The sequence below is a fragment of the Mercenaria mercenaria genome, chromosome 5, assembly GCF_021730395.1.
Source record: "Mercenaria mercenaria strain notata chromosome 5, MADL_Memer_1, whole genome shotgun sequence".
NCBI classification, from domain to species: domain Eukaryota; kingdom Metazoa; phylum Mollusca; class Bivalvia; order Venerida; family Veneridae; genus Mercenaria; species Mercenaria mercenaria.
This window is the reverse complement of record NC_069365.1, coordinates 22071870-22098317: the sequence shown is the minus strand read 5'-3', so window position 1 is coordinate 22098317 and position 26448 is coordinate 22071870. Positions and strand designations below refer to the sequence as shown.

Here is a 26448-nt window from a genome sequence, read left to right as displayed (position 1 = left end):
TTCAATGCTTGTTATTGACTAATTCTACTAAAGTTTAAAAAATTCTTTTGACAAGTGATTTCTTGCTGTTCAAAGTGAAGTTACCTCTGAAACAGAAGGGGTAGAGTTAGACATCTTTAAAAATATTGAGTTACATGCGGTAAAAGTTCTCTATTTTGCCTTCCTTCTTTCGATAACATATTGTGGAAGAAATGTAAATAGGTTTTACTTCTGCCCCAAGGGTACTTTTTAATGAAGTGAGCAAAATTCAAAACAGACCCGCAGGATTTGACCTTAATTTTTCAATGTTGAAATTAGAATTCTGCCTCATTAAATCCCTTTATTTGAGGTACACCACAAATAAAATGATGCTGACTGTTTTATTTTAAGTTTATAAATTGTTTACCAATAGTTTGGTGTTTCTTTCATAAAAAATAATGATATAATGAATTCTCTGCAAACGTTTTGGATGAAGGCTGCCACTTTGAAATTTGTCTCTACTTGAGCTCGAGGAAAAACCATAAATTACACAAAATTGATAAAAAAAAACAAACGGCACGGTAAAAGTTTTTAAAAATTTGCAACATAGTGCGAAGCACATTTAACTGTAAGAATATACCAAGCAAATACCATTTTTTAAACATCACTATTAGGGGCCGACTACCTTAATGAAATCTAATCTGACCCCGGCATAGCTATCTTTTCTAGTTCCTGATTCTGATGATAACCGATATAACCTAAGGAACTCTGAAAATATACATGGTGCACCCGCCAGAACAACATTATATTTCCCGTCGTTTATATGACTGAAAAATTGTTAAACAAGAGGGCACACCATAACAGTGTAAACATGTTTAACATAGTGATTTCACGGAAAAAATATTCTGACCAATTATCATTAAAATTGGAGCAAACAATCTTGAATAAATAAATATTTTCTTTGATTTGACCTAGTGACCTAGGTTTTGACCCCAGATGAACCATATTTAAACTTTACCTAGATTTCATCAAGGCTATTATTCTGACTTAATTTCATGAACATTAATTGAAAAATACAGCCTCTATTGCATACACAAAGTTTTTCTTTGATTTGACCTAGTGACTTAATTTTTGACCCCAGATGACCCATATTCAAACTTGACCTAGATTTCTTTAAGGTTATTAATTTCAGGAAGATCAATCGAAAAATACAGCCTTTATCGCATATACAAGCTTTTCCTTTGATTTGACCTACTGACCTTCTTTTTGACCACAGATAACCATATTCAAACTTGAACTAGATTTCATCAAGGCAATCATTCTGATCAATTGAAAAATACAGCCTCTATTGCATACACAAGGTTTTTCTTTGATTTGACCTAGTGAACTAGTTTTTAATTCCAGATGACCCATTTTCATACTTGACCTAGATTTCATCAAGATAATCATTCTGACCAAAATTCATTAAGATTAATTGAAAAATACAGCCTCTATCGCATACACAATTTATTTTTTGATTTGACCTAGTGACGTAGTTTTTGACCGCAGATTACCCATTTTCAAACTCGGCCTAGATTTTATCAAGGTTATTATTCTGACCAAAATTCATGAAGATTAATTGAAAAAATACAGCCTCTATCACATACAAAATTGTTTTTCTTTGATTTGACCTAGTGACATAGTGTTTGAACCCAGATGACCCATTTTCGAACTCAGCTTAGATTTTAACAAGGTTATCATTCTGAACAAATATCATGAAGATCAGTTGAAAAATGCAGCCTCTATCGCATACACAAGCCAAATGTTGACAGACGACAGACAGACAGACGACAGACGCCGGACATCGAGCGATCAGAAAAACTCAGGTGAGCTAAAAAGAAGCTAAACCCGAACACACACACACACACACACACACACACGCACACGCACACACATCCGCACACGCACACACACACATTATATTTCAATTATTTTTCCTTCTGTTGTACGTGATTGGAACCTACTGAGACCAGATATCCGTAATTCTGAAACATTTTCATCATTTAAAAGTAACTTAAATAAAAACAAGCAGCACACTCCGGTCTAATTTTACACCGGAAACAAGAAACTCCAGGTACTCCATACACGACTACGAACAAAATGCAGTGCACTGAATCAACATCTTTACCTAAAAGATATTTCTCCCGTACCATTGTTCCAGTGTGGACAAATTGATACTAATTTCCAATCTTTTTAGTGCAGAATTTTTAATCGTTGTCAATACGATCTTCTTGATAATCTGAGAAAATTCGTAATTGACTTGGATACTGTTTTATTTGGAAACCATGACCTTCCTGATAAGAATAACATGACTATATTCACTCATTTACAGACATATACGAGGAGTGTTCGATATGAATTGCTTATTGTCCTCTAGCTCGATATCCACGTTGGGCACGATAAAAACCAATACCTACCTGTATAGGGTTATTCAATACCTACACAACGGTGTATAAATGTACATGTTAGACTAAGTGTAAGACATAAAATTTGCCATTTGAATACACGCAATCATTGACCACTGTAGTAAAAATGGTTGGTAGAAGCGTCGACAAGAAAGACGAAATACGGGCTTACATCAAAGCTCGCTCAAAACTTGTTTGTTCTTTGAAGCAGCTGATGACTGAACTTTCTACTGCTTATGGACCTTCTTGTGTGTCTTATGACACAGTTCGGCGGTGGAAAAAGAGATTTGAGTCTGGTGTAGAGTCCATCAAAAATGCACCGAAATCAGGTAGGCCAAAATCTGCATCTCGTAAAGAAATCGTTTCCAAAATAAAGGAAATCATTGAAGAAGATGCCAGATTTACAGTTCGTGCTATTGCACGAAAGGTAGGCATATCACTATCAACGGTTCACCTTATTTTGAAGAAGCATTTGAAAGTCACAAAGATTTCTGCTAGATGGGTGCCACATCTGTTGACTGATGAGCAAAAGAGGCAACGGGTTAAAGTGGCCAAAAAGCTGCTTCAAATGTTTCCCAAATATGACAAAAAGCATTTTGCCAATGTCGTCACAGGTGATGAAACCTGGGTCCATTATTTTGAGCCCGTCAGAAAGGTAAGCAATAAGATCTGGGCCACTAAACACAGCAAACGCCCAATAATTGCCAAACGTTCTTTGAGTGCAAAGAAGGTTTTGTTACAATGCAATCTTCTTCTCTGGTGAAGGAGTCGCAATAAAAGTGCCGGTGAAAAAGGGCAAAAGCATCACCGGAAAGTACTACAAAGACGTAGTACTGAAGAAACAGAAAAAGTATTATCAGAAACGACGCTCTGCCACTGGTTTTAAACATGTCCGTCTTCTACATGACAATGCCCCCGCTCATACCTCCGCAATAGTTACGGCGTTTTTGAAGAAAGAAGAAGTAACTGTTTTTCCTCACCCCCCGTATTCCCAAGACCTTGCCCCATGTGATTTCTTTTTGTTTCCGAAATTGAAATCATTCCTTGCTGGGCGGAAATACCAGTCCCGACAGGCACTTGGATCTGCCATTCATCAGTACCTTATTACTGTGCCCAAATCAGCGTACCGTGACGCCTTCAAGAAGTGGATACATCGGCTGAAACTTTGCATTTCTAGCCACGGGGAGTACTTCGAGGGCATGAAATGAGCCCTTTTGGGCTAACTTGAGAAATAAGCAATTCATTTCGAACATCCCTCGTATATCCCAAAGTGAAAGATTCTCTTAGCAACCCTGAGACATTTTCATAGCTTGTCTCTTTCTCGTTTCTCCTCTACGCTTGACTTATTCTATCATTCAAATTCACTTCCACATTTATGTAAATATATCTCTTCACCATACATTGTCCCCCTTTTTTCTTTTTATCAGTTTTATGACTATATTCCTAGTACCGTTACAGAGTTTAGTTCGATATGCTCATACAGTTATATTTTGTCCGCAAAGGAGAAAAATTCTATAAGACTTGTCTTTCATTTTTATCCTTTCCAGTTTTGCTTTCATCACAGTATGACATTTGTATCAATATACGTACTTCATTTTGGGAATAAATATGTTTAAACTAACATAGTTTTGTCAGGGGAACATAAGTTTATGAAATTCTGATATGCTAGAAAACGTAAAAAATTAAGTGGACTTTATATGAAATTAAGAACAGTCGGATTTAGTGGTATTCAGATTTTAATGCATAATGTTTTAATATGGCACCGAGATAATGGGTAAAATCTATTTTATGTTGTTTTCGAATAAAAGATTACCTCAATTGCATGAACATTCAATAAAATGTTGATTTATAATACTATTAATAAAACCAATAGTTCCATTCTGGTACATGTAACCAATAGGGTAAATATGACTTCAACAAACGCTGAAAAAAAAACTTACACATACTTTTAGTTTTCCGTAGTTTTCCATCAGCATTCCGACGATATTAGTAAGATAATAATACTTTTCATGTTTATTATCTTTCTTCAAGTCAGCATATATGCCTTCAGCCTCCTGTCCAAAAGCGTAAAGAGTTTTACCATCTGGTTCAACTAACAAATGCAATGGTACTTTCGTACGTTCAGCAGCTCCCCAATATTTCTTTCCGATTACATTTCTATTATCTTCAAATGAGAAAGCCCATTCTGTGGAAGATTCGTCCAAGCGTATCGCTGCTACTGCTAGTGAGTTCTAAAAGAAGATCGGTATATATTTATATACATATGTGTCCAAGATTGCGTTTTTGTACCATGCAATTCTCACCTAATAGTTATAAGGGATGAGTGAGTTAGATTTTACGGCGAACCGACACCTAATAGTTATATAGAGGATATTACATGAATGTCTTTTCATATTGAATTTATTTAACGAGTTGAATATGTAATATTCTTTAATAGCATTTTATCAATTTTATTCAACGAGTTTAATATGTAATATTCTTTTTATCGCATGTTATCCTTTCCTGTCGGAACATCAACAAATCTCCTTTCTTTTACTATATAAACAAGTCATTTTGACAAACGTCTTTTATACTGAAAAATGACGTCGACGTCAAAGCTTTATTACACTATTGTATTATCATTTTTATTTAATGACTTTATTATACTCCCGCGACGTCAAACATGCGATAAAAATAGTTAGTCAAAACTTTGTAATAACAAACATCTACACTGATTACAGAAAACGTAATCAAATTAATCAACGTATGCTAATATATAGTGATTTCACTTAGATATACTGAACTATTAAATACACATTGTCTCCGGGCGTTGTTCAACATTCCAACAGGTCACATTAATATATTTAATCTAACTTTTACCCTGAACTGAACTGAAACTCAACAATTTGATTAAACGCCAATTTTTATACATTGATATATTCAATGGCGTTGTACATAATAATTATAATCATTATTAATATAACAATATAAATAATGGCAACAATAACAGCCTTATGGTAACATCAGTCATGACCGCACCACTGCCCTTGAGGTCATACCACCCATATTTCGAATACTAGTGCTTAAAGCATTACATGGTACGCCCAGACGAGCTGCATATAATGGTTCATCCCCCCATCTGCGGTTCATATGCTATTTCAGAATGAAATACTACACATTACCCTACCCATAGACCCTTACCAACAAGTGCGTTTAATTAAACAAAACTTGGAAATATAAATGTTGAAATGTAACACCTTTTACAAAAAATTAAGAACTATTACCTGCTGTTTTCGCATAATAAACTATTATAAAAAAATAAAATAAAAAATGCAGCGAAATCTTTTAACAGCACTGCAGCCCAAAGCTGTAGACATTCAAAGAAAAAAACATTTTCAGTCACTGCTTTTAGTATAAATTGTTTTTTAATCACTTTCAAAACAAATTTCACAAAATTAGGGACAAAAACGAGAATGTACATATATTTGTTTTAATGGCATTCATTTTAAATGTTCTAAGCATAGAATTCCAAAGAGCTGTGACCTTTACCCTTACAGCCAAAAGTCTTATATTGTCCCAAGCTACTACTAAATTTGGTACTTTTGCCCAGCCTGTCTAGTTCATGTTCTTGTGCTGAAAAATGAATAGCATTCCATAATATTCGGAGTAGGTCTTGCGCTATATTTCGTTCATTTGGTAGAATTTCATTAAATTTCCTTCATCTTTGTCAAGGAAGTTTTGATATCATCGTTTGAAGTTATATATCTATACAAGGACAGCCAGACCGCCCGTGTCCCATCCTCTCCCCTTCCAAACACTATCCGCCCCTATCCGACAAAAATCTTTTTCTAACGAATTTTTATCAACATGCAAATTTCTACTCTTCTTCCACCTCGCTACCCAAACCATCCCCATCAATATTTATTATCAAAGTCTGTTTTTACTCTCATCCTCCGCTTTCCCCGGATCAACTTAACATACATTTATCGTGTACACTTAAAACGTTCGTTTTCAAAAATATTTTGCTTCTTAGTAGCATCTTTGTCGGATATATTTCTTTGCCATTCTTCTCAGCAAACCCATTCGACATGGGATACCAATTGTTTGTGTCTTTGTTCAAAGATAGCCGGTGTCTCAGTGCTAATATTTGTCCTTGCTGTTTAACTGATGAATTTTATTTTATATCTATTTTATTGTGTTGTAAATATACACTTTGTTGTAAATATTGTTTAAAAAATCTTATATGAGATGATATTATATTGTTTGAACTCTTGCCGACATAAAGCTTACTTACTTAATTACTTATAATTTAGCAAGCCTTTACGGTATGATATGATAGCCCTCTAACCTACAAGTTGGTAACTGATGGTCTCAACCGATAAACAGTATTCTTACATATTTTTTTCAAGTCCCCGTTAAGTTACACTGGTACCGGAAACGTCAATATTTTTCCATACACTGACGCCTAAATTTCATATCGGGTGCGTGACGTAATTCATTATTTGTTGTTGCACTATTTTTTCTGTTTAGTTCAGTATTGTCAATCCTATTCAGGCTATTGAACTTATTTATGATATTTACATAATATTTATACGTGTAGATGCGTATGTAATAAAAAGGTTATTATCTTTGCATTGGGAAATATGCACTCGTTCTTCAGCGTAAGAATATTGCGCTTCTAAAGTCGCCCAATATTTCCGCAGAAGAACTCGTGCATATTTCCCGATACAAAGCTAATAACCTATAATTGTCTGTGCCATTTTAATGTGCTTCCCCTATTTACAAAACTATTTCAGAATATATAATTATTGATAAAAGAAAACATCGTAAATGTCATCGTTGAAAACATTCAGCATTGCACAAAGTCCAAACAAAGTGTCGGCTGAACCTGTTTTCAGAGTTGAATTTTTTTTATATTTCACACAAGTACAACATAAACATGCAAGTCTATGTACCACTGTATAATAGCATATGATTTCACGTTTACATTTACGTCAACCGCAAAATAATAATAATAAAAAAAATCAAGAAAACAAATGAGAAAAAAATTTAAGAAAAAGAATAAAGAAAAAAATAAGAAAAATATTAAATATATAAATATATAATTTAGATCATATTTCGTGCAAGCAGTTCAATAGTGGACACATTTAAGTTTACTTTTTTTCTGTATCTATTGAAATGTCCATAGATGCAGGTGCTGGTTCTATTAAATTTGGATTTGATCGAAAATAAGGATGGTCATTTTATGCACAGGTAAATGTGTTTTAGAAAGATAATTGAACAAAAAATGGTTTCGTTTTATGCATGCACACGACAGCCTTTCATTCTAAGATCTAAAAAATAATCTTTCGAAACTTATATTATATATACTAAATATATCTTCTCTGCAAACCTAATTTGGATACATGCGTATATAGATATTTCGATAAAGGGCGACAGTTGTAAAATGTTCATGTTTCAAAATCACAGCTGTAACTTTTTTGGAGGGAAACATGAGTACTGTCAACCATCTTTAATTAAATTTGGCGGGATATAACTGAAGTTCACAAAGAAACCACGTTTTCTAAACTATTGGAATTTTAACTATTTTAGAGTATGTGCAACTGTATTATTACTTAATATAGTTATAGAAGGACATACATATGTGCATGCATTAATTACTGACACTATATTTTAAGCTGATAAGTTTAAGTGGAATAGTTACAAAATTGTCATATGTTTTCATGACAAAGAAAGAAAACAAGATCTGATGCATCTACTTCGACAATCCTACTCTTGAATTTTGCAAATGCTATACTGTAAACATATTTCATTACTGTTTTTTCTTACTTACAAGAACGTTTATTTTGACATTTTTGTAGTAATTGCTACCTTTTCTAGAAAATTACAATTCATCCTAAAACGTTTTGCACCTCTGCTTTCTTCCCTTAAAATAATGTCTTCTTTTTCAACAGCTGTAACTTTGAGGCGTTTTACCGCTGTAACTATTTCATTTTTACAGCTGTATTTTTTCAGTTTTACAGCTGTAAGATTTTTTACAGCTGTATCTCATTGCATAATTCGAACTGTTTTACAGTCGTTTGACAGCTGTAAATTAAAACCTACAGCTGTTAAATCAATGTTGATAATGAAATCTACAGGTGTAAATTTGAAATAATCATGACTGTAATTTTGAACAACAAGAGCTGTCTCCATAGGATGACACATGCCCCCGATGGCACTTTGAATGAATAGTTATGGCCGATGTTAGAGTTTAGGACCTTTGACCTACGGACCTGGGTCTTGCGCGCGACACGTCGTCTTACTGTGGTACACATTCATGCCCAATAATTTTAAAATCCATGCATGAATGACAAAGATATGGACCGGACACGCCCATCAATGCACTATCATGAAATATGACCTTTAACGTCTAAGTGTGACCTTGACCTTTGAGGTACGGACCTGGGTCTTGCGTGCGACACGTCGTCTTACTGTGGTACACATTCATGCCAAGTTATTTGAAAATCCATCCATGGATGACAAAGATATGGACCGGACACGAATGCAATATCATGAAAAATGACCTTTAACGTCTAAGTGTGCCCTTGACCTTTGAGCTACGGACCTGGGTCTTGCGCGCGACACGTCGTCTTACTGTGGTACACATTCATGCCAAGTTATTTGAAAATCCATCCATGGATGACAAAGATATGGACCGGACACGAAAATTGCGGACAGACCGACAGACCGACAGACAGACGGTTCAAAAACTATATGCCTCCCTTCGGGGGCATATAAATACAGGTCTTTTACAGCTGTAAATTACCATATAACATATTTACAATATTTCTGTTAACTCGGACTAGACCTGGAAGGAACTGGTAGACTATACAGAATACTTATACCGTGTTCACACTACGTTTTTTATCCTATATTAACCTGGGTTTATTCTTTAAACTCGTTTGCGTCCATACTATATATGGTGTAAAACGTGAATTATGTAAAGGTCAAGTGGGTTCTGTAATATAGCATTAAAACTACATCGGGAGGTGGTTTTAATACTATATTATAGGCATTGCAACTAAAAATACAAACTTCAAATAGGAGCTATCTATATTAGATATATGTGTAGGTAACTGCATCGGAATACAAGGACTGAAAAATTATTAAAATATCATTTCCTGAAAAGGAGTTATTGAGCTGAAATAAATCATCCCGGATAAAATATGTGGACAAAATGGAGACAACTTTGTTCAGACTTAGTGATATGCTTAGGTGGTTATTGTCCTAGAACTGCGTGCAAACTATGCACTTTTTACCTATAAGCATGAAACAGTGTGCATAAATGCCACATTGATTAGCAACCTGGACAGAAAACTAGGTAAAGATCAAATAATTGATTGCCCTAGGATAAGTGGGACATTTTCTGTGGTACAATTTGTCAACAAACAGACGATTTCTTTGAAAGTCAAAACCCACAGAATTTCACAAATTGAAAAATGTTGAAAAGGCTACTGCAGAGTACAATCTCAACTACCCATACATATTTGTCAAAGTACGGGAAAATATCTAGAAATATGAGAATATCAAAGAAATCAATTTCAGGACTGTTAAATGCATAACTGTATTTTCAAGCATGGCATTTAATATATATAGGTTACTTTTTCTTTACACTGATTTAATAACTACAGGATTAGTATCAACAAACGGTGTTCACTCAACAATTTCACTGTATAACAGAAACTTTAGGGTAAGTCTCTATATATTAAAAAGTGATACAACATTATTTTAGTGTAAACGCAAATGTGAGTTTTAACTAGTTTTACAATTCCAAATCCCAAGATCTTACCTTTAGTGGAAGAATACAATGTGTTTCTCTTTAGTATCAAACAATTGATGCTATGGCTGACAAAATTAATTGGAGTGTTGATGAAACAGAAACATTAAATTCGACATTAAGTCATACTGATGCTTAAAATGGACTGTAGATGAAATGGACAGAACTTCTTACATGAGCACAGAAGTTTAAACATTGATTTTTTTCTTTATTATTATTGTTTCTGTCAGTCTCCATCTTTGTAACCTATTTTGCTTATTGCAAAATATTTATTTACTTCCAACATTGCATGCATATATTTAAACGACATTTCTTTGTCTAGTGTGGAAGCAAACTAGATTATATTTTGATGGATTTTAAATGTCAAATACCAATTATAGCCAATTAGTACCTGATAAAATTAAAACCGATCTGCTAGTGTGAACACGGTATAATTAGTCTAGTAATTTACGTATGATTTAAACAAGACTGATAGGGTCATATTTCTGTTTGTTTTGTTTTTGTATCTCAAGACAAGTTTTACACAAACAGTTGTGACTTTTAAAGATTCTATCATGACCGATGTAGTAATTAAGCGAAACGTAGTTGTATCTTGCTTACAATTTTTAACGGTGTAGTTTTCATTTATCAAATTATCATTTATTCTATATCTTTCTCTAATATCTTAGTTTTATTTGTTTAATCTTTTCATTCTTGCTCAAGTCATTTTCGTTCCAATTACAACTATGCTTAAGGAGTATTAAAGGCGAAATCACTCTTTATATTATGACAACCATTTTTCATTGATATGAGTAGTTAATTTATTCTGTCTGTTACGATCTGTATGTATATTTTTCATGGCCTTACCGTCCTATTACTGGTTAGTGAAACACCTGAACATTGCTACAGTGTCATATTTCATCTTTATGTTACACAGTCTATTATGGTTAATGCGAATCAATTGGAATTTGATAGGTATTGATCGGAAAAATATTTAAAATCATTTTTTTTTCCTGACGGCCAACCAAGACATAGCTCTAAAGTAAAGGTTAAAGTTTGCAAACCTACATTGCTTCAGGAATGGCTGTGAAAAGAGCAATTTTATAACCTTTGCTTCTATCAGTGCACAAACGTATGCACTGATAGACGAGGTAACCTCGGCACTTTATAACAGCTCCTTTGATAATGCTTTTCCTACTTTGTAAACATGTCAGGTTTGCATATCAATACAAACTTCAGCTTGTCGCTTTTCTGATGGTACTACTAAAAGGCTTTTAAGGAAACGGACCGATACATGCATGCGTCTGCAGTTCATGATTATCTTGAATATGAAGTTATTCTAAAGTTACAAGCCTAAATTTGTTAAACTTCTAGCATAGGCAATTAAAATCAAAAGAAATACACAGCGTGTTATATATATATGGAGTGCAAATGTTAAATCGAATACGACAAAACAATCATTCTTGAAAGAACACACACACACACACACACATACATGTAAACGCTACCAATCGGGGATTTAAGTTATAAACCTACCAACTGGGAACTTCTTTATTTCTGCAGCTACAGTCATCATATTTCTATCAACTCTTATTCTTATTATTTTTAAATTATCCGAGGCTTTAGATTAAAGCTATCTTCAATTGTTAAGCAATGAGTTTTTTCACATTCAAAACGGGGAATTTTGTGTTTAAACCAACTGAGGTAAATGTGTAACAAACCGAGTGTTTGTGTATCGACGAAATGTGGAACTGTGTGTTTCAACAAAACGGGGAATTAGTGTAGAGACTAAATGAGGTACAATTGTATAACTACACCGGTGCGTGTGTATAGTTGAAACGAGGAACTAGCTAGTAAATATGGGATACGAACTGGTCCAAAACTCTCAAAAACCGCATCTTGCGGTTTATAAAGCGCATCTTGCGGTGACTAAAACGCGAGATGAGCTGGAACAGTTTTGAACCGTTTGTGCGTAAAATACTGACCCGCATGACCCGCATCATGCGGTTTACCCGGCTTTAACCGGATGCAGTATAGTACGGTAGGGTATTGTTTTTCTATCAACCAATGAGAAAGCTCGTTATTCATTTGAGCGCGATTTGCGAAAGACTGAACAAAAAAAAACCAACAAAAAAACAAAAACAGCCAGCTAATATCAAATAATGACAAATCAAAGTAATGGACATCGGAAACTTCCTTGTGCGAGTTCGAGTTGTATGGGATCGATCAATAGGTCACTAGAAGTGTCACAGTCTCTAGATGCTTTAGACAGCGCCATTGTCCGGATGGACGCGTTGATTAGAAATGTCAACAGAATGACTGTATCCTATCCCGGATTAGTCCAAATAAATTGTACTCGCGAGTTGAATATCCAGGCCCGTAGCCAGAGGTAAAAAAATAGGGAGGCATTTGGTAGGGGGGCCGGGGGCGTGCTCCCCTTGATTTTCTTTTCGAGGGTGCCATTTCGTGCGTTTTTCTGCATTTCAAACATGTTTTTGTTACTTTTAAGATACCGATTTCGGAAAAAAATAAATGACGTTAAAAAGATTCGCGTACATTTTAATTAATATAGTTAATACAGATCTACAGAAAAATAAGAGTTTTGAAATAGTCAACGTATTTGCGACTATTGTCACTCTAAAACGCTAATTTAAAGGCATATGGTCATGTTTGCTTGGTTCTTACATCTTCAGTTGAGTAAATGTATATATGTTCATGTATAAACTTTTTAGCATGGCTGACGTGAAACGAAAATTTGAAAGAAGCAACACAGTTTTTGCATATACAAATACAATACAGAAATGTAATACGAAATTAATGTACTTAGTACATAATATATTTTGTCAATCTTCTTAAAATAATATTACATCTTTGAAATTCAGCACTTGGATAAATAGTGCGTATCACATGTCAGATCTAAAAGATCAAATGTTGTCATAAAGTTATACTTATAAGTTAATCGAAATCTAAATTGTCATCCATTTATATAAAAAAAGTATAAACGGGAAGATTCCATACTTACGAACAATCAATAAGTGTATCTGATATAAGTTCTTAACTTTTAAGTGACCATATATTTTTGAGAGAAATCTTACAACGATGTTTTGAAATGCTGTACGTAGATCTATAATCGTAACTGTTTAGAAATGATATGTTCAAAAGCGTGTTAAGAACAAAACCGCATGATTGCAAGACTTCATTCTGTTGTAATGTCAAAATGAATCAATTTAGAAAATATATCAACATTCAGTCAGATAAACGCCACGTTTTATTTAGGTATGCATTACATAAAACTTCTTTCGCAAGAACATGAACTAACTGACAGCGACAGTGTAAGCTGGAATATAAACTAACGGGCGCATAGGTTGTGCGAAAACTATGCTATATAGCATGGCCGTAGCGACTACTGGGGCGACCGAGGCACTTGCCTCGGTCATAGAAATGACACTCTGCCAAATATTCATGTTTTTATTACTCGAACAGTACTGTTATAGTATTTTAATTTTTCCATGTATAAGGAGTCATATTCGGGTTTGTCGTATACAGCTCCTCTGTCCCAAGGAGCTATATACGAAAACGTGTGTCGAATACAGCACCCCGGGACTATACCCGAAGGGAGCTATATGGGGTGTGACAAATATGTCTTCAATTTTCATTTTCGAATAGGTATGTTATATGACAACAGCGTAAAACACGATACGACGTTATAACTATGTAGTATTTGTGAGATATTTCAGTATCATACTTCAGTTGGTGGTCATGTGATATATTACTGAATGTATGTATTATAGAAATGTATATGCTGATGCTGCCCACATAAAGTGGGACTCATGCTTATTTGTAAATAAACTAAACTAAACTAAACTGCGCGCATTTCAGATACCTTAATGAAAGTGGTCTCTTATTATAGAGATAGTATCCAAATTTTAAATTATGAAAAGCAATTGAAAAATTCTTGTTTGTTGCTTATATATAACATGCAAGACCAAAAAATCTTGAATTGATCATTTTGAGCATGTTGTTTTAATGTTTTTTAATTTCCATGTAGCCGCTCCTGCAGATAGTCCTACCTATCAAGCTATTGATAATTATTGCGGGAATAACTTCTCTCAATGACGGAAAATTGTGAGATACATGCATATTGTATGATATCAGAAAATGGTGTAAGTCTAATAAAATAAATTCAGAGCCACTATTTAATCTGAAATTTATATATGATGTTATTCGAACCATATCATATATAAAAATAAGAAAAACTATTCAATATTTACCATGAAAATTAACATTACATTGAAATTACTTTTCACTAAGCTGTGACATACAGATGTATGGATGAATGCAAGATAGGATTATTATCTGAGTCATTGAGTGTTGTGGTCTCTCAAGCAAGTTTGACTGTACTTAAAATTCTAAGTATAGCACTGAAGGCTATGTCAGCTTGACATATTAAGATATCATTTCATGGTTCAGACACGAAAGTATAGAAAAGAAATTTTAATTATCTTCAAACGATTTACCAAATATAATACTAAATCAAGTTTTGCAGTCATTAAGTTACACTTGCATCGTAATCTAAACACGCTAAATGAAACAATATATATACAATACTGTGGAAAAAATGATCTTAAAATGTATGAAGCGTAGTGAATGCCGCAAAGTAAGTTTTTATGCCTTTTTAGTTGTTTGGATCTCATTACTTGGTAATATGGGCATAAGTTGAAGTGTCATTGAATTTGTGAAATAAAATAGGAATAAAAAGCACCTGATAACTCCGTTCGAATAATAGAACAGACAGCAGCCTCATACCATAAATGAAATGATTTAATGGAAGTCTTAGAGTAGAAAATTTAAACCTCTTTCGGTCAGCGGTGTGGAGTCAGCGGTGTGGAGTCTAATTACACGCTTATACACTTACCATTGCTACATTACATACAATGTATTGTTCAAGATTGTACGATACTACACAATGTCTACCTCTCACATGTACATGTAATTACAGTGTTAAAACCAAGATGTTGTAAAAGTTGCCAATCGTTAGTTAAAAACTGATATAACTTTTGACCTAAAATTACATTAAAGCTCAATCTCGATTTTTTCAGCTAGAGCTGGGCTTAATTCTATCAAATATCGAAAGAAGCAATAAAACAGATCAGGCCAGGGTATGAGGCTAGTACTAATGTTTGAGCATATATTAGTAAACTGTATTTTTGTAGATTTGTATTTCAGAAGAAAATACAGGACCGTAGCAAGGTTGATATTTTTTGGTCTTAAGCACCACATACCTCCACCTCCTCCCCTTCATAAAAACTACAAATCATTTGCGCAAATTATTTAGATTTCATCTTTTTCGGTCTCCTACTTACGAGGACATGTTTGAAGAATTATCAGACCTCAACGTTTCAGTCGTTCAGTTAAGACGTTCCACTTTTTAATGAAATTTATTAGCAAGTGCAGTGAGTGATAAAACACTTCTGTTGCATATGCATATCTGAAACATACGGTCAAAATAAATATTTTATATTTGCTTAATGCAGATTTTGGTACTCCTAGTCCTACAGCTTAGTAAATATTTCACAACTGTAATTCATTTAATAATTTCTACTGTATACCTTTATTTCACTGTAAATGTTCATCTTGCTTAAATGTAGATAAATACCATACTGGTTAATACCAACAAAAGTTTTACCACTATTACAAGAAATGGATGTCAGGTTAACATGATTTGAAATCCTTTCATGATCGTTTCATGATTCAGACACGCCAGTAAAGAAATTTTAGTAAACTTCAAAAGATTTATAAGATATAATACTGAATCAAGTTACCGGTCAAAAAAAAATGTCTCTTGTCTGTGTCAAAATAACAGTATATGTTATCAGATACATTTGCGTCATAATCTAAACGCCCCTAAATGCAAAGAAAAGTATCTAAAATACTATGAAAAAAAAGTGAAATTGCTTTCAAATGTAAATAGCAAAATGCATACCCACAAGGTAAGTTTTTTACCCTTTTAGTTGCTTGGATCTCATTACTTGGTAATATGGGAATAAATTGCAGTGTCATTGCATTTGTAAAACAAAATAAGAGAAAAAAGCTGATAATAACTGCGTTCGAATAATATAAACAGAAAGAAACCATAATACTGTAAATGTAAGGTAATTCAAAAATAGCAGGACAAAACAGTGTCTTATACCAGAGAGAGACGTATTTAGCTACTTTTATTCCAAAGAGCGTGACAGAATAAGTTTCCAGTCAAATTTAGAATTTAAATGATCAATAGCAAAACTCTTTCGGTCAGATGTGTTAAAAATGCAGCCGTTTTGAAAATGCAGCACAGTAATTTGGGAGGTGTAAGTATTATATCTACTTTACTTTTGGGAGACCAAAAACTCTGTATTTTATTGCTAAACTGTTGGAGTGAAGTTAGAGGTACGAAACTTATTTCTTTCCCTTAACCAAAAGGAGGCCTTGAGAGACATGCAAACTTTGGCCTTTTAACAATAATAAGCATCTATGTCGGCTGAAGATGAAAAAACCCGAGACCCTAAATTAAACGGTATTAAAAAGGCAACATATGCAATGTAAAACTCAACTTTGTACTCTAAGAAACCGCTATTTGGCGGAGACAAATATAAGTTAGTGCGAATATTTACAAACTACATGAATAAAACATAGCTGAAAGATATAATTATTGCATTTCAAAAAAACTAAGGTACTGGCTTTGTGAATGAACAAGTATTGTTCAATTAGTAGTCTTATATGGCCAAATTAAAAGAATTGATTTGGCCGACAACCTTTTTTTTCGCTAGAAATTTAGTGTAAAGTTTATTTTCTATCGAAAAATCTTAAAGTACTGCTGTACCTATACAGGAAATAATTAAGATTATTCGATAGCTTTTATTGCTATGGTCAATACCACTCAATTGTTTTATATATAGATGAAGGTTTGTAATGTTGAAGAATTTAAAAAGAATTGGCTTAATTATGAAATCACACATAATCCCCAAACAGGGCACAGGAACCGTGTGAATCTCGCTGAAATACCAGTGACTGTTCGGGTGCCCCTACCTGACCCTATAAATAATACATAGCAAGTTCATTGAAAATAAGTATTCATGCCGGATTTAAGTTGCAAGTCATAAATTTCAGTTTACAGGTAACAGGCCGTTTGTATACCGAATAAATTACTACAAGTAAACTTAAAATGAAGAAATAAATGACATCAATAATTTAGAAGAATTAACGAAATATAAATAAAGATATACATGATATCAAGAATTTAGAAGAGGTAACGAAATGCAAATAAAGTGGAAAAAGTATATTTATTCGAACAAAATTTGTTCAATATATTCATATTGCTTTTCTTTTAGCGGGTTCAAACGATCTTTTTAACAACTATAGACTTTGAAATATAGCTGTAGTGGTGTCATCTGTCAACATATTGCATTAACCGTTGTGAATTCTTTATAGATCTAATACTGACAGATATTTCCGGAAAAAGCAATGTATATATAAGCACCGCTTGAAGTTGAAAGTTTCTATAATGAATATATATTGATAGATCATAAATAAACTATATTTTTTGAGTGATGCGCCTGAATATTATAATATTTTCAATTCAATATTTCTATTATCAAACATTTAATTAACATGGCAATAACAGCGAAATGGTGAAACGATAAGCCGGACAAGACATTCGGAAACACAGATATATAATATCGTCTTGTGAAGGTGAAAACATATATAATTGGTAACTCATTAATTATCAACATTATAATTTCACCCATGAGCTTAAAATGACGAAAACATGTGTAAGATCAGTGATAATGATTTAAACCTTGGAGTGTATGTACTACGAGTTGTATACAGGTCAACTGGGGAACTGCAGAAAATTGCGAAGGATACACACTCTGGTAAAATTCTAATTGTGTGTGAGATATGTGTATGACTAGAACCTGCAAACCGGGGAATAAATTTCTATCGCTCAGAATAGGCTCAAATTTCGAGAGATGACTAATTTTAAGGTCGGGATTAACATGGCATTGCTAGATTGAACTGGGGAATTCCCCGGTTCGTGGCGTATCCCCGGTTTGTTGGTGTGTATTCATACGAAATTACCCAGTTGGCTATGTTTACAAACACACACACACACACACACGCACACACCGACCCACACCCACCGACCGCGCCCCCCCCCCCTCCCCCCCCACACACAAGCGCGCACAAAAATCACACCCTCCTGTCTTTCGGCGTGCGTTGACTAACTCTTTGGTTCGTATCAAAAGATTTAAATGATGATTAAATTGTTTATCAAAGTTATTGTTTCAGTGTAAACTGAACAATGCAACCGTGTGCAAAAAATGTCTACCGGCTAAGTCTTGTATCTGTCTAAAGTGTCAAAAAACTTCAGCTGGAGTTGTCGCATCATGGTCCGTTTTCTGCGTCCAAGTGTGCCGCCAAAATAGTGAAAAAGCACTGATTATCTCTTTTTAGCCATTTTTTTTTATCCTGATGTTAATAACAGCAAATCAAAGTCATTTGTCTTCAATTGTTTTGTTTTACATTTATTGAAAATATTGAAAAAGGATCTCAAAACACAGAAAAAACACAACAAAAAACGAACAAACTCAAAAACTAATGTATTTACAAATTTTGGAATTTCTATAATATAACAATTAAATGTACATGTATATGCCTTTCGCTTTTATTGTATATGGAATTTCCGAAACCTCAAGCTTACTCTGTTAAGATTTAAAGTGGGTAGGGCAAATGGAAGATTAGCCCAAATTTGGATAAATTACTGACTAAAAAACATCCATGAAGATGCTTCTAAATAAATGATATTTATATACTGTTTGCCTAGATCTGATACAGTTGTAATGTTTAAATATACCACTTTGCCTGAGTTTTATTATTTATTTTAGTTTAACCAGTAATCAGTATTTTATTATCAAATACTTGAACCTAAATGTAGAGACTTATCGTAAGCCCTCTTTATACAAGGTAAACAATCTGTTTATATAAAGAAATTTTTTAGTTAACACCGTTTGCTTATCCTATTCCTGTCCATGTCAAACCAGTGCAATGAAAAAGTAATCTATCTATGTTAAATTCCATGCGAGATGATAGACAGTAATGCATCGAACAGTCCTGAAATTGATTTCATTATTTTCTCATATTTCCAGATGTTTTTCTCATACTTTGACGCATATATATGGATAGTAGAGATTTTTTTCTTTCCTGCAGTAACCTTTACAACATATTTTACCTTGTGAAATTCTGTGGGTGTTGACTTTTTCAAAATAATCGTCTGTTTGTTGACAAATTACACCACAGAAAACGTCACACTTTCCCCAGGGTATTGACTTATTTGATCTTTACACAATTTTCTATTCCAATTGTTAATCCTTGTGGCAATTATGAATAACTATGCATGTTGTTTTTTTTTCCTGCATAGAGGTTAAATGTGCATAATTTGCATGGGATACTCGGTCAATAGCCGACTAAGCTTACAGAAATGTCATAGCGGATATGTCCATTTTTTCCATATATTTTACACGTGATCTTTTTTTTTCAGCTCAAATAACTCTTTTTCCGAAAATGATATTTAAAATATTTTTTTTTCAGTCTACATACTTTGATGCAGTTAGCTACACATGTTTGTATTTTTAGTTACAGTGCCCCTTAAATGGTCAAACAAGGAGACGTAGGCCCGCGAAAATTTATATTTCTTAGATGAGTAACAGTACCCGATTTCTTGAAAATTTAGGATAATACGTGATAGTGTTATTGGTGTTATTCTGATGTGTTTTCTTTTACGAAAACCAAAGTCTTAAGGTAGAGTTGAAGAGTTAAAAAATACTTTTTTCAGTACTCAAAAGAATCTAAAAGTTTGTTTTACATACTCTATGAAATTTGGATCTTATATACCTTTAACGCAAATTTTACATTTCTCTGGCCATATATACTGTGTGCAAGTATGAAAAGATAATACATTCTAGAAACGACAGGAAACTTATTGAAGATAACAGGGCTTCTAACAACCAATAAGGATCTATAAAACTCATCGAATGTACAACGACAAATTAGTCGAGTCAAGGCTTTGTTAGTATTTGATATAACACAATAATTGACAATAGGTAGGATCCAAGAAAATCCAGAAACACTTCCATCTTCTGTTCAAACTGATCCAAAGTACATTTGACGAATTTAAACATACACGGGGCATTCCAATAACATGGACTATACCATTAATAGTGATTGAAGAGATGGTCAAGTCCAAATATGCAAATTTTAAATAAAATGTAGGACGGCTAACTTCTTGACAAAGCAAAATGACAGATACTATGCATGAAAAATGAATGTTATATCTTTAAAATTTAACCCGTGCTTACCGCAATGCTCGATACAGTCCACTTTCCCGGTTCATAAATAATTAATAGATCTTAGTCGCTATCAACAAAGAGCAAACAGTGTTCCATTAGACAAAATGCAATGAAAAGAACTTGCTCTCTGTTAGGTAGATTCAATAACCATATTTTGCATAAATGACAATAATCCCACCACTAGATGTTTACAAGGGGTATACGTATCAGAAAGTAAGTCAAACCAATATACTCTATTGTATTGGAGCAAACACACACTTTTGATCCTTGTCAAGTTTCATAGATACAAAACAATATCAAAACAAATATCTCCTTCGGATAAATTTCACTTAATATTATAGAAACCAAACTCACGCTATGAAAGCACAATAACGGTAGTGTTAAAATAATGAAAACAATATACGCACGTACAAAAATCATTTTAAAATATCAGAAAGAAAGAAACTTTTAGGGGCCAAATAAAACATAACAGAGCTGCCCGATTCCAGTTGGCTTTAACAGCTGGGACAACAAATCACATACTAGTATATACCTATCAAAAGAAAATGTTGAAACAACAAGAAACAACTAGAACATTTGTAAGGAAACAAATATTTATGAAACATTGAAGAAAGTGGTTGCTTCTTATACTTTTACCAGTTCAGATACAAGGTGAAACACAAATCTATAGGTTATGCTAAATGCAAAATTCAGACGTTTATATTTCAGCTCAATGATGGCTTATATTTTAATTTACAAGTTATGAATCAAAGACTCATAAGCATGTAGAAAATAGTTGAATTACAAGTAATCTAAAGTATCTAGTTATAAAATGCAACGAAGTACAAATATGTACTGCATTTTACACAATACATAATAATTTTGCTTCACAAAGATCTCATAGAATCTAATTTTTTCGAGAGGCTTGCATCTGCTTGGTTCAAATAAATTTATACGTATCAATAGAACTCTACTTGTACACTACAAAAAACAATAAAAATTAAGAAAAAAAGTCATATGACAAAGCTGAATATTAATGTGTTATAAATTCAGAATGAAAAAAAAACAACAAAAAAAAAAAAAAATAAAAAATAAACAAAAAAAAAAAAAAACACGCATTTTGTTGTTATAAACTTTTAACAGTCAAATTCAGATTTGTTAAGAATATCTCAGTCTGGGTAACAGATTATCATGGTACTGTTCAAATTATGGAAACCAAAAGCACAGACAAAATTTCTCAAAATAAACATTGCAATGCATAGTATTAATCTAATGTTATTTGACAAAAATCAAAATATGCAAGAATACACAGCCGATACAAACTTTGTATGCAAATGTTGTTTCTCTAGATTTTGATATCAACATTAGTGGCCGTTTCGAGTATTGCCTCAGTTTTTTTTTTAAATACAGTGCGTATTTTACTAATCAATGCACCTTTCATGTTTGATAATTTCACCTCTCAGCCACTAAAATATGCAACGTAATTTAAATGTTTCCCAAAATGTCAAATATCCCAGGACTAATACACTTTTTAAAAATATAAATTTTCGCAAACCCACTTCTAGTTTGATTTTTAAAACCTGTTTTTATTGTGTTTTTTTTTTTGTTACAGCCTAAAACTTGGCCAATTGAAAGCTTCGTCGATATCGTCGGTAGGATCTTCTATAATATAGGACTTAGGTATGTTTATGAATCATGTATATGTCTATGTTATAAAGTAGTTACGCGACAAAATTTATATTTGTAGGCACTACAACAGTTAAGGTCTAAGCAAACATTACATAAATGTCATGCATTTGAAAGAAAAATAAACATTCTGGAAAATAGATAACAAAGTCAGTAATTAAAGCAAATTTTGGATGATTTGTATGATTCCTGAGAGGAAAATTCTACATATGAGATATTTGGTCAAACCAGCTCTAAGTTTTGTCGTTTGCCACCTCGGACGCCATCTTCAGTTTTAATCAAGGTACCAAGATGCGGCAATCCTATTTTCAGTTTTCTAACACTTCAGACATTTATCTTAGTATTGATATGAAATTACCAGCAAGAGAAGTGCTTGGGGACTGGACTAATGAGCGTCAATAGGCAATTCCTTCCAATGCACACAAAGTAATACAACCTACCTTTATCAGAAACACTTTATGAATATTCCCTAATACTGATTAAACTATCAAATAACAGGTATCTTTACTGTAGTGTTCTCTACATTCAAGCATTCAAGATAATATAGGAAAAGTATTCATCGGTTTGGAATATAAAAATTACGCATAGTAAACTAGTATTGAAATAGTTAAAATAATAGTACGTTTATACTAACTTGTAAATTCATACAGCTTATGCTTCAATTTGAAAAAAAAAACTAACTTTATAACAATAACACATCACATGTATAATAGTCCGAAGGCTCACTGCCTTTTATTGCAACAATCGAGGCCAAAAGAATTGATTTTATCCTTTTTTGGAAACAATATTTCGTATCCTCTATGATAACCTATTTCTTTAGTGTCAAAGCCGTACCCATCTACATTGTATTCACTTATGTTGATGATAGGTGATTTAAAACTCACTTGTGAAAATATTAGGGGGGTAGGGTAAAATTTACGTCTACCAGTTTTTTTCTACTCTTTAAGGTATTAGATCACTAATTGTAATGTTTACAAAATGGCCTTTGCTTAGTATATTCTGAAAGGTAATCGCGTTTTGCACTGTTTTGCAATTTTCAAACACCTTTTACCGTACCGTTTTTTATAAACTTTGTTTAACTTATGGTATCTCCTCAAGCTCAAGTAGAGACAAATTTCAAAGTGATGGCCACTATCCACAACGTTTGCAGGGAACTCATTTTACCATTAATTTTAATAAAAGAAACATCACACTATTGGTAAACAATTATAAAACACAAAATAAATATGTCGGTATCAGTTTTTCTATGGTGCCTCAAGTAAATGGATTTAATGAGACAGAATTCATACCCCAACATTGAAAAAATAAGGTCGAATGCTGTGTTTCTGTTTTGAATGTTGCTTACTTCATTTAAAAATAACCTTAGGGCAGACGTAAAACCTACCTAATTTTCTTCCACAATATATAATGTAAGAGTGAACGCAAAATAGAAAACTTTCACCTCATGTAACTCCATATTTTTACAGATGTGTAACTCTACCCTTTCTGTGTAAGTACTAATTCACTTTGAACACCAAGAAATTGCTAATATCTTTTCCATTTTTGTACAAGAAATAAATAATAAGTCTTTAAAGAAGTAAACGCTTACTAGAAAAAGGAAAATAGGGAGAAAGTAGGTCCCAGTAGGGCTTGAACCTACGCCTCCCCTCCCCCCGCCCCCCCCCACCCCCCTAAGAATTGCAATAAAAGTAGGTTTATGGTAGGAATTGAATACTCTTCGAAAAAGAGGTTCGCTATTAGTGATCTAATACCTTCATTACAGGAACTATCTGATTGTCAGTAAATGTAATATAATACTATATATGTCAAACAATGACAACAATAAGAAACTCATAAAATAGGAATGAAAGGCAAACTTTGATATTCAATGTTAAAGTTCAAATTTTTGTAAAAAAAAATCCACAAAAATGGCATATAATTGTTGCAATAAAACTCCATAAGGTCACATGATTCTCTTAATTTAACGCGTATTCGGATGTATTTTGGTAAAAAAACTAACTTTATATCAATAACACATCACATGTATAATAGTCCGAAAACAATACCTGCATGCGTTTGTGTACAAATATAATAGAGAGTTCACTGGAACTACATTGTAGTAAGAAATACCTCTTGAAGTATTTAGAAATGCTTTTTTTGTACATGTAATCACATAGTAGGACAATCTTAACAGTGTTGTTTATTTATTTATTGTTACTTTAGTACTTTGTATGAAATCTATTCAATTCATAAGTACCTTGTATGAAATCTATTAAATTAAAAACAAATCCCAAAAATGAGAAGTTAATTTTCCAATAGTAATTTCATTGTAAATGCATTTTCAATAATGCTTGAGTAAGCCCTGCAAACTATTAGAAGAAAACGTTGTTATAAGGACATTTTAAAAGCATTATACGGTAGAATTAGATAAGGGTTTCAGGTCAGGTTTTACAACAATTTGTATTATTTAAAGGTACCGATCATATTCTTATGCAATGCGCCTATTGAATAAATCGAGATAGAAAAAGGGAAACTATAAAGTTTACTTCCCAAACCAGAAGTTTCCATACTGACCGTAAATACTACCTGTTTAACATTTAACGTATTATTATCAACCGATGCAGTAATATAATGTTAATAATGTATTGATTAAAGATTTTGTTAAGGCGATATTACATTAATTAGTTAGGAAGATATTATACAAACAACCAATGCATTTTATTTTTAATTATTGTAAATGTGTAATTATTGTCTACAATGCTGCTATTTTAGCACATCAAAAGTGTTAAAATTTACATGCTCAAATAGTGTTATAAGAAAGTACACCGGAACGTTATTGATATTTAATTTACGACCATTTAGCTCCTTCTTCTGATAAAACACGATTGTATGTGCGTATGCACTAGATGTATACGTCCAAATAGTGATAATTTGTTTTTTGTTCGTTTCGATGGTTTTTGCAACTACATATAATTGATAACAATTTCTGAAAATTTTGACTTGCTGCTCTAAATAATATATATAACTGAGCTAGTTTATAGTAGTTCATATTTTTCAATCAACGCAACCATGAACTGTAGCCTTTAAACAATGTAATAAGCAGAAAGTCCAAATACAACAATAAATAAAATCATCAAATTACTTACCATGATGAATGGTGTCCTTACTATTTATAACTATCTTTGTTTTTAACCATGGTAAATATATCACATTGTTCCAAACTAGATTTAAAGTTTGCGTTAAGAGGTTAAGTTTACAGGTAAATATCACACGCACACAAAAGCTTATATTGATTATATATTCACTCGACCGCAAGTTGTTAGGGGAGATATAAGCTATTCGGTCAAAGATTTACTTCCTGTTAAGTGAAATACATGTATATGTAGTCTTATTCAGTTATTTTAGTTTTTAATAAAAGGGTGACAATGATGGTAAAATTTCACTTGTAGAATGTAACTGATATAAAGTAAGACACCGTTTGACTACATTTACATTTTACGAATTTCAAATGTCTTTTTTGAAACCGAAAGTAGGGCATTATTACTGCAGACCGCTTTTAATTACAACAATATTAAGATTATTTTAATCAAACATAATTATGTTCTGCTGATGTACTTCTGTCTGTTGTTTGGGATTGAGAGGAGAAATACAGGAAACATTTAACTGTTTTTAATTAGGCCTAAAAATCTTTGATCCCGGTAACAAGCTACAAATGTAAATATAGGGTAGGTAGGTCAGATTTTTTTTAAGGGGGGGGGGGGGGGGAAGGAGAGGTGGATGATGGATTTTGTTTATTACTGAGACTTTTCGGAAATTATATTTAGGTCAAAAACGAATACAAATAAGGGAATTTTTAATAAGTTGATTTCTAACATTACTGGACATGTTTCAAGCATAGAAAGACAGTTTTGCAAAGCTGAAAAACAATCTCCAAAGCCATAAAACCTTTAGTGTCGGTCAAAAAATGTAGGATAGGTCGAAAAACCGGAAACATACATTTTGTACGCATGACTGACACGTTCGAATGGCAAAAATTTACACAAACAAAATTTGACAGTACAGTTCTACATCTAATCGAAACAATACTAACGATTGAGACATTCAACAGAATCGATTCAATCTCTACCCAGATATACACCTCCCCCCCCCCCCCCACCTCCGGCGACAAACAAAATTGAAGTTTCAGTTTTCCAGTCAGAGGGTAAATTTTGTCAATACAATTTAAGTACATTGAAAACGTAAA

General features: G+C 33.0%; 1 protein-coding gene across 2 annotated transcripts in view; it reads right to left on the bottom strand.

Annotated features, from left to right (window-relative positions):
• The window catches only part of LOC123556622 (heat shock 70 kDa protein 12A-like), a 61566-nt gene extending 36059 nt beyond the window's left edge, over positions 1-25507 (bottom strand). Inside the window, exons 1-2 of one of the 2 annotated variants that reach the window (XM_053542879.1) lie at positions 25352-25507; positions 4349-4633 (exon numbers count right to left, since the gene is read on the bottom strand). In XM_053542879.1, coding sequence (XP_053398854.1) covers positions 4349-4633; positions 25352-25354 — 288 coding nt within the window. In that variant the 5' untranslated portion in view covers positions 25355-25507. The remainder of the gene's footprint in view (positions 1-4348; positions 4634-25351) is intronic. The other variant, XM_053542880.1, reaches the window with a different exon arrangement.
• Positions 25508-26448: the final 941 nt, after the last annotated feature.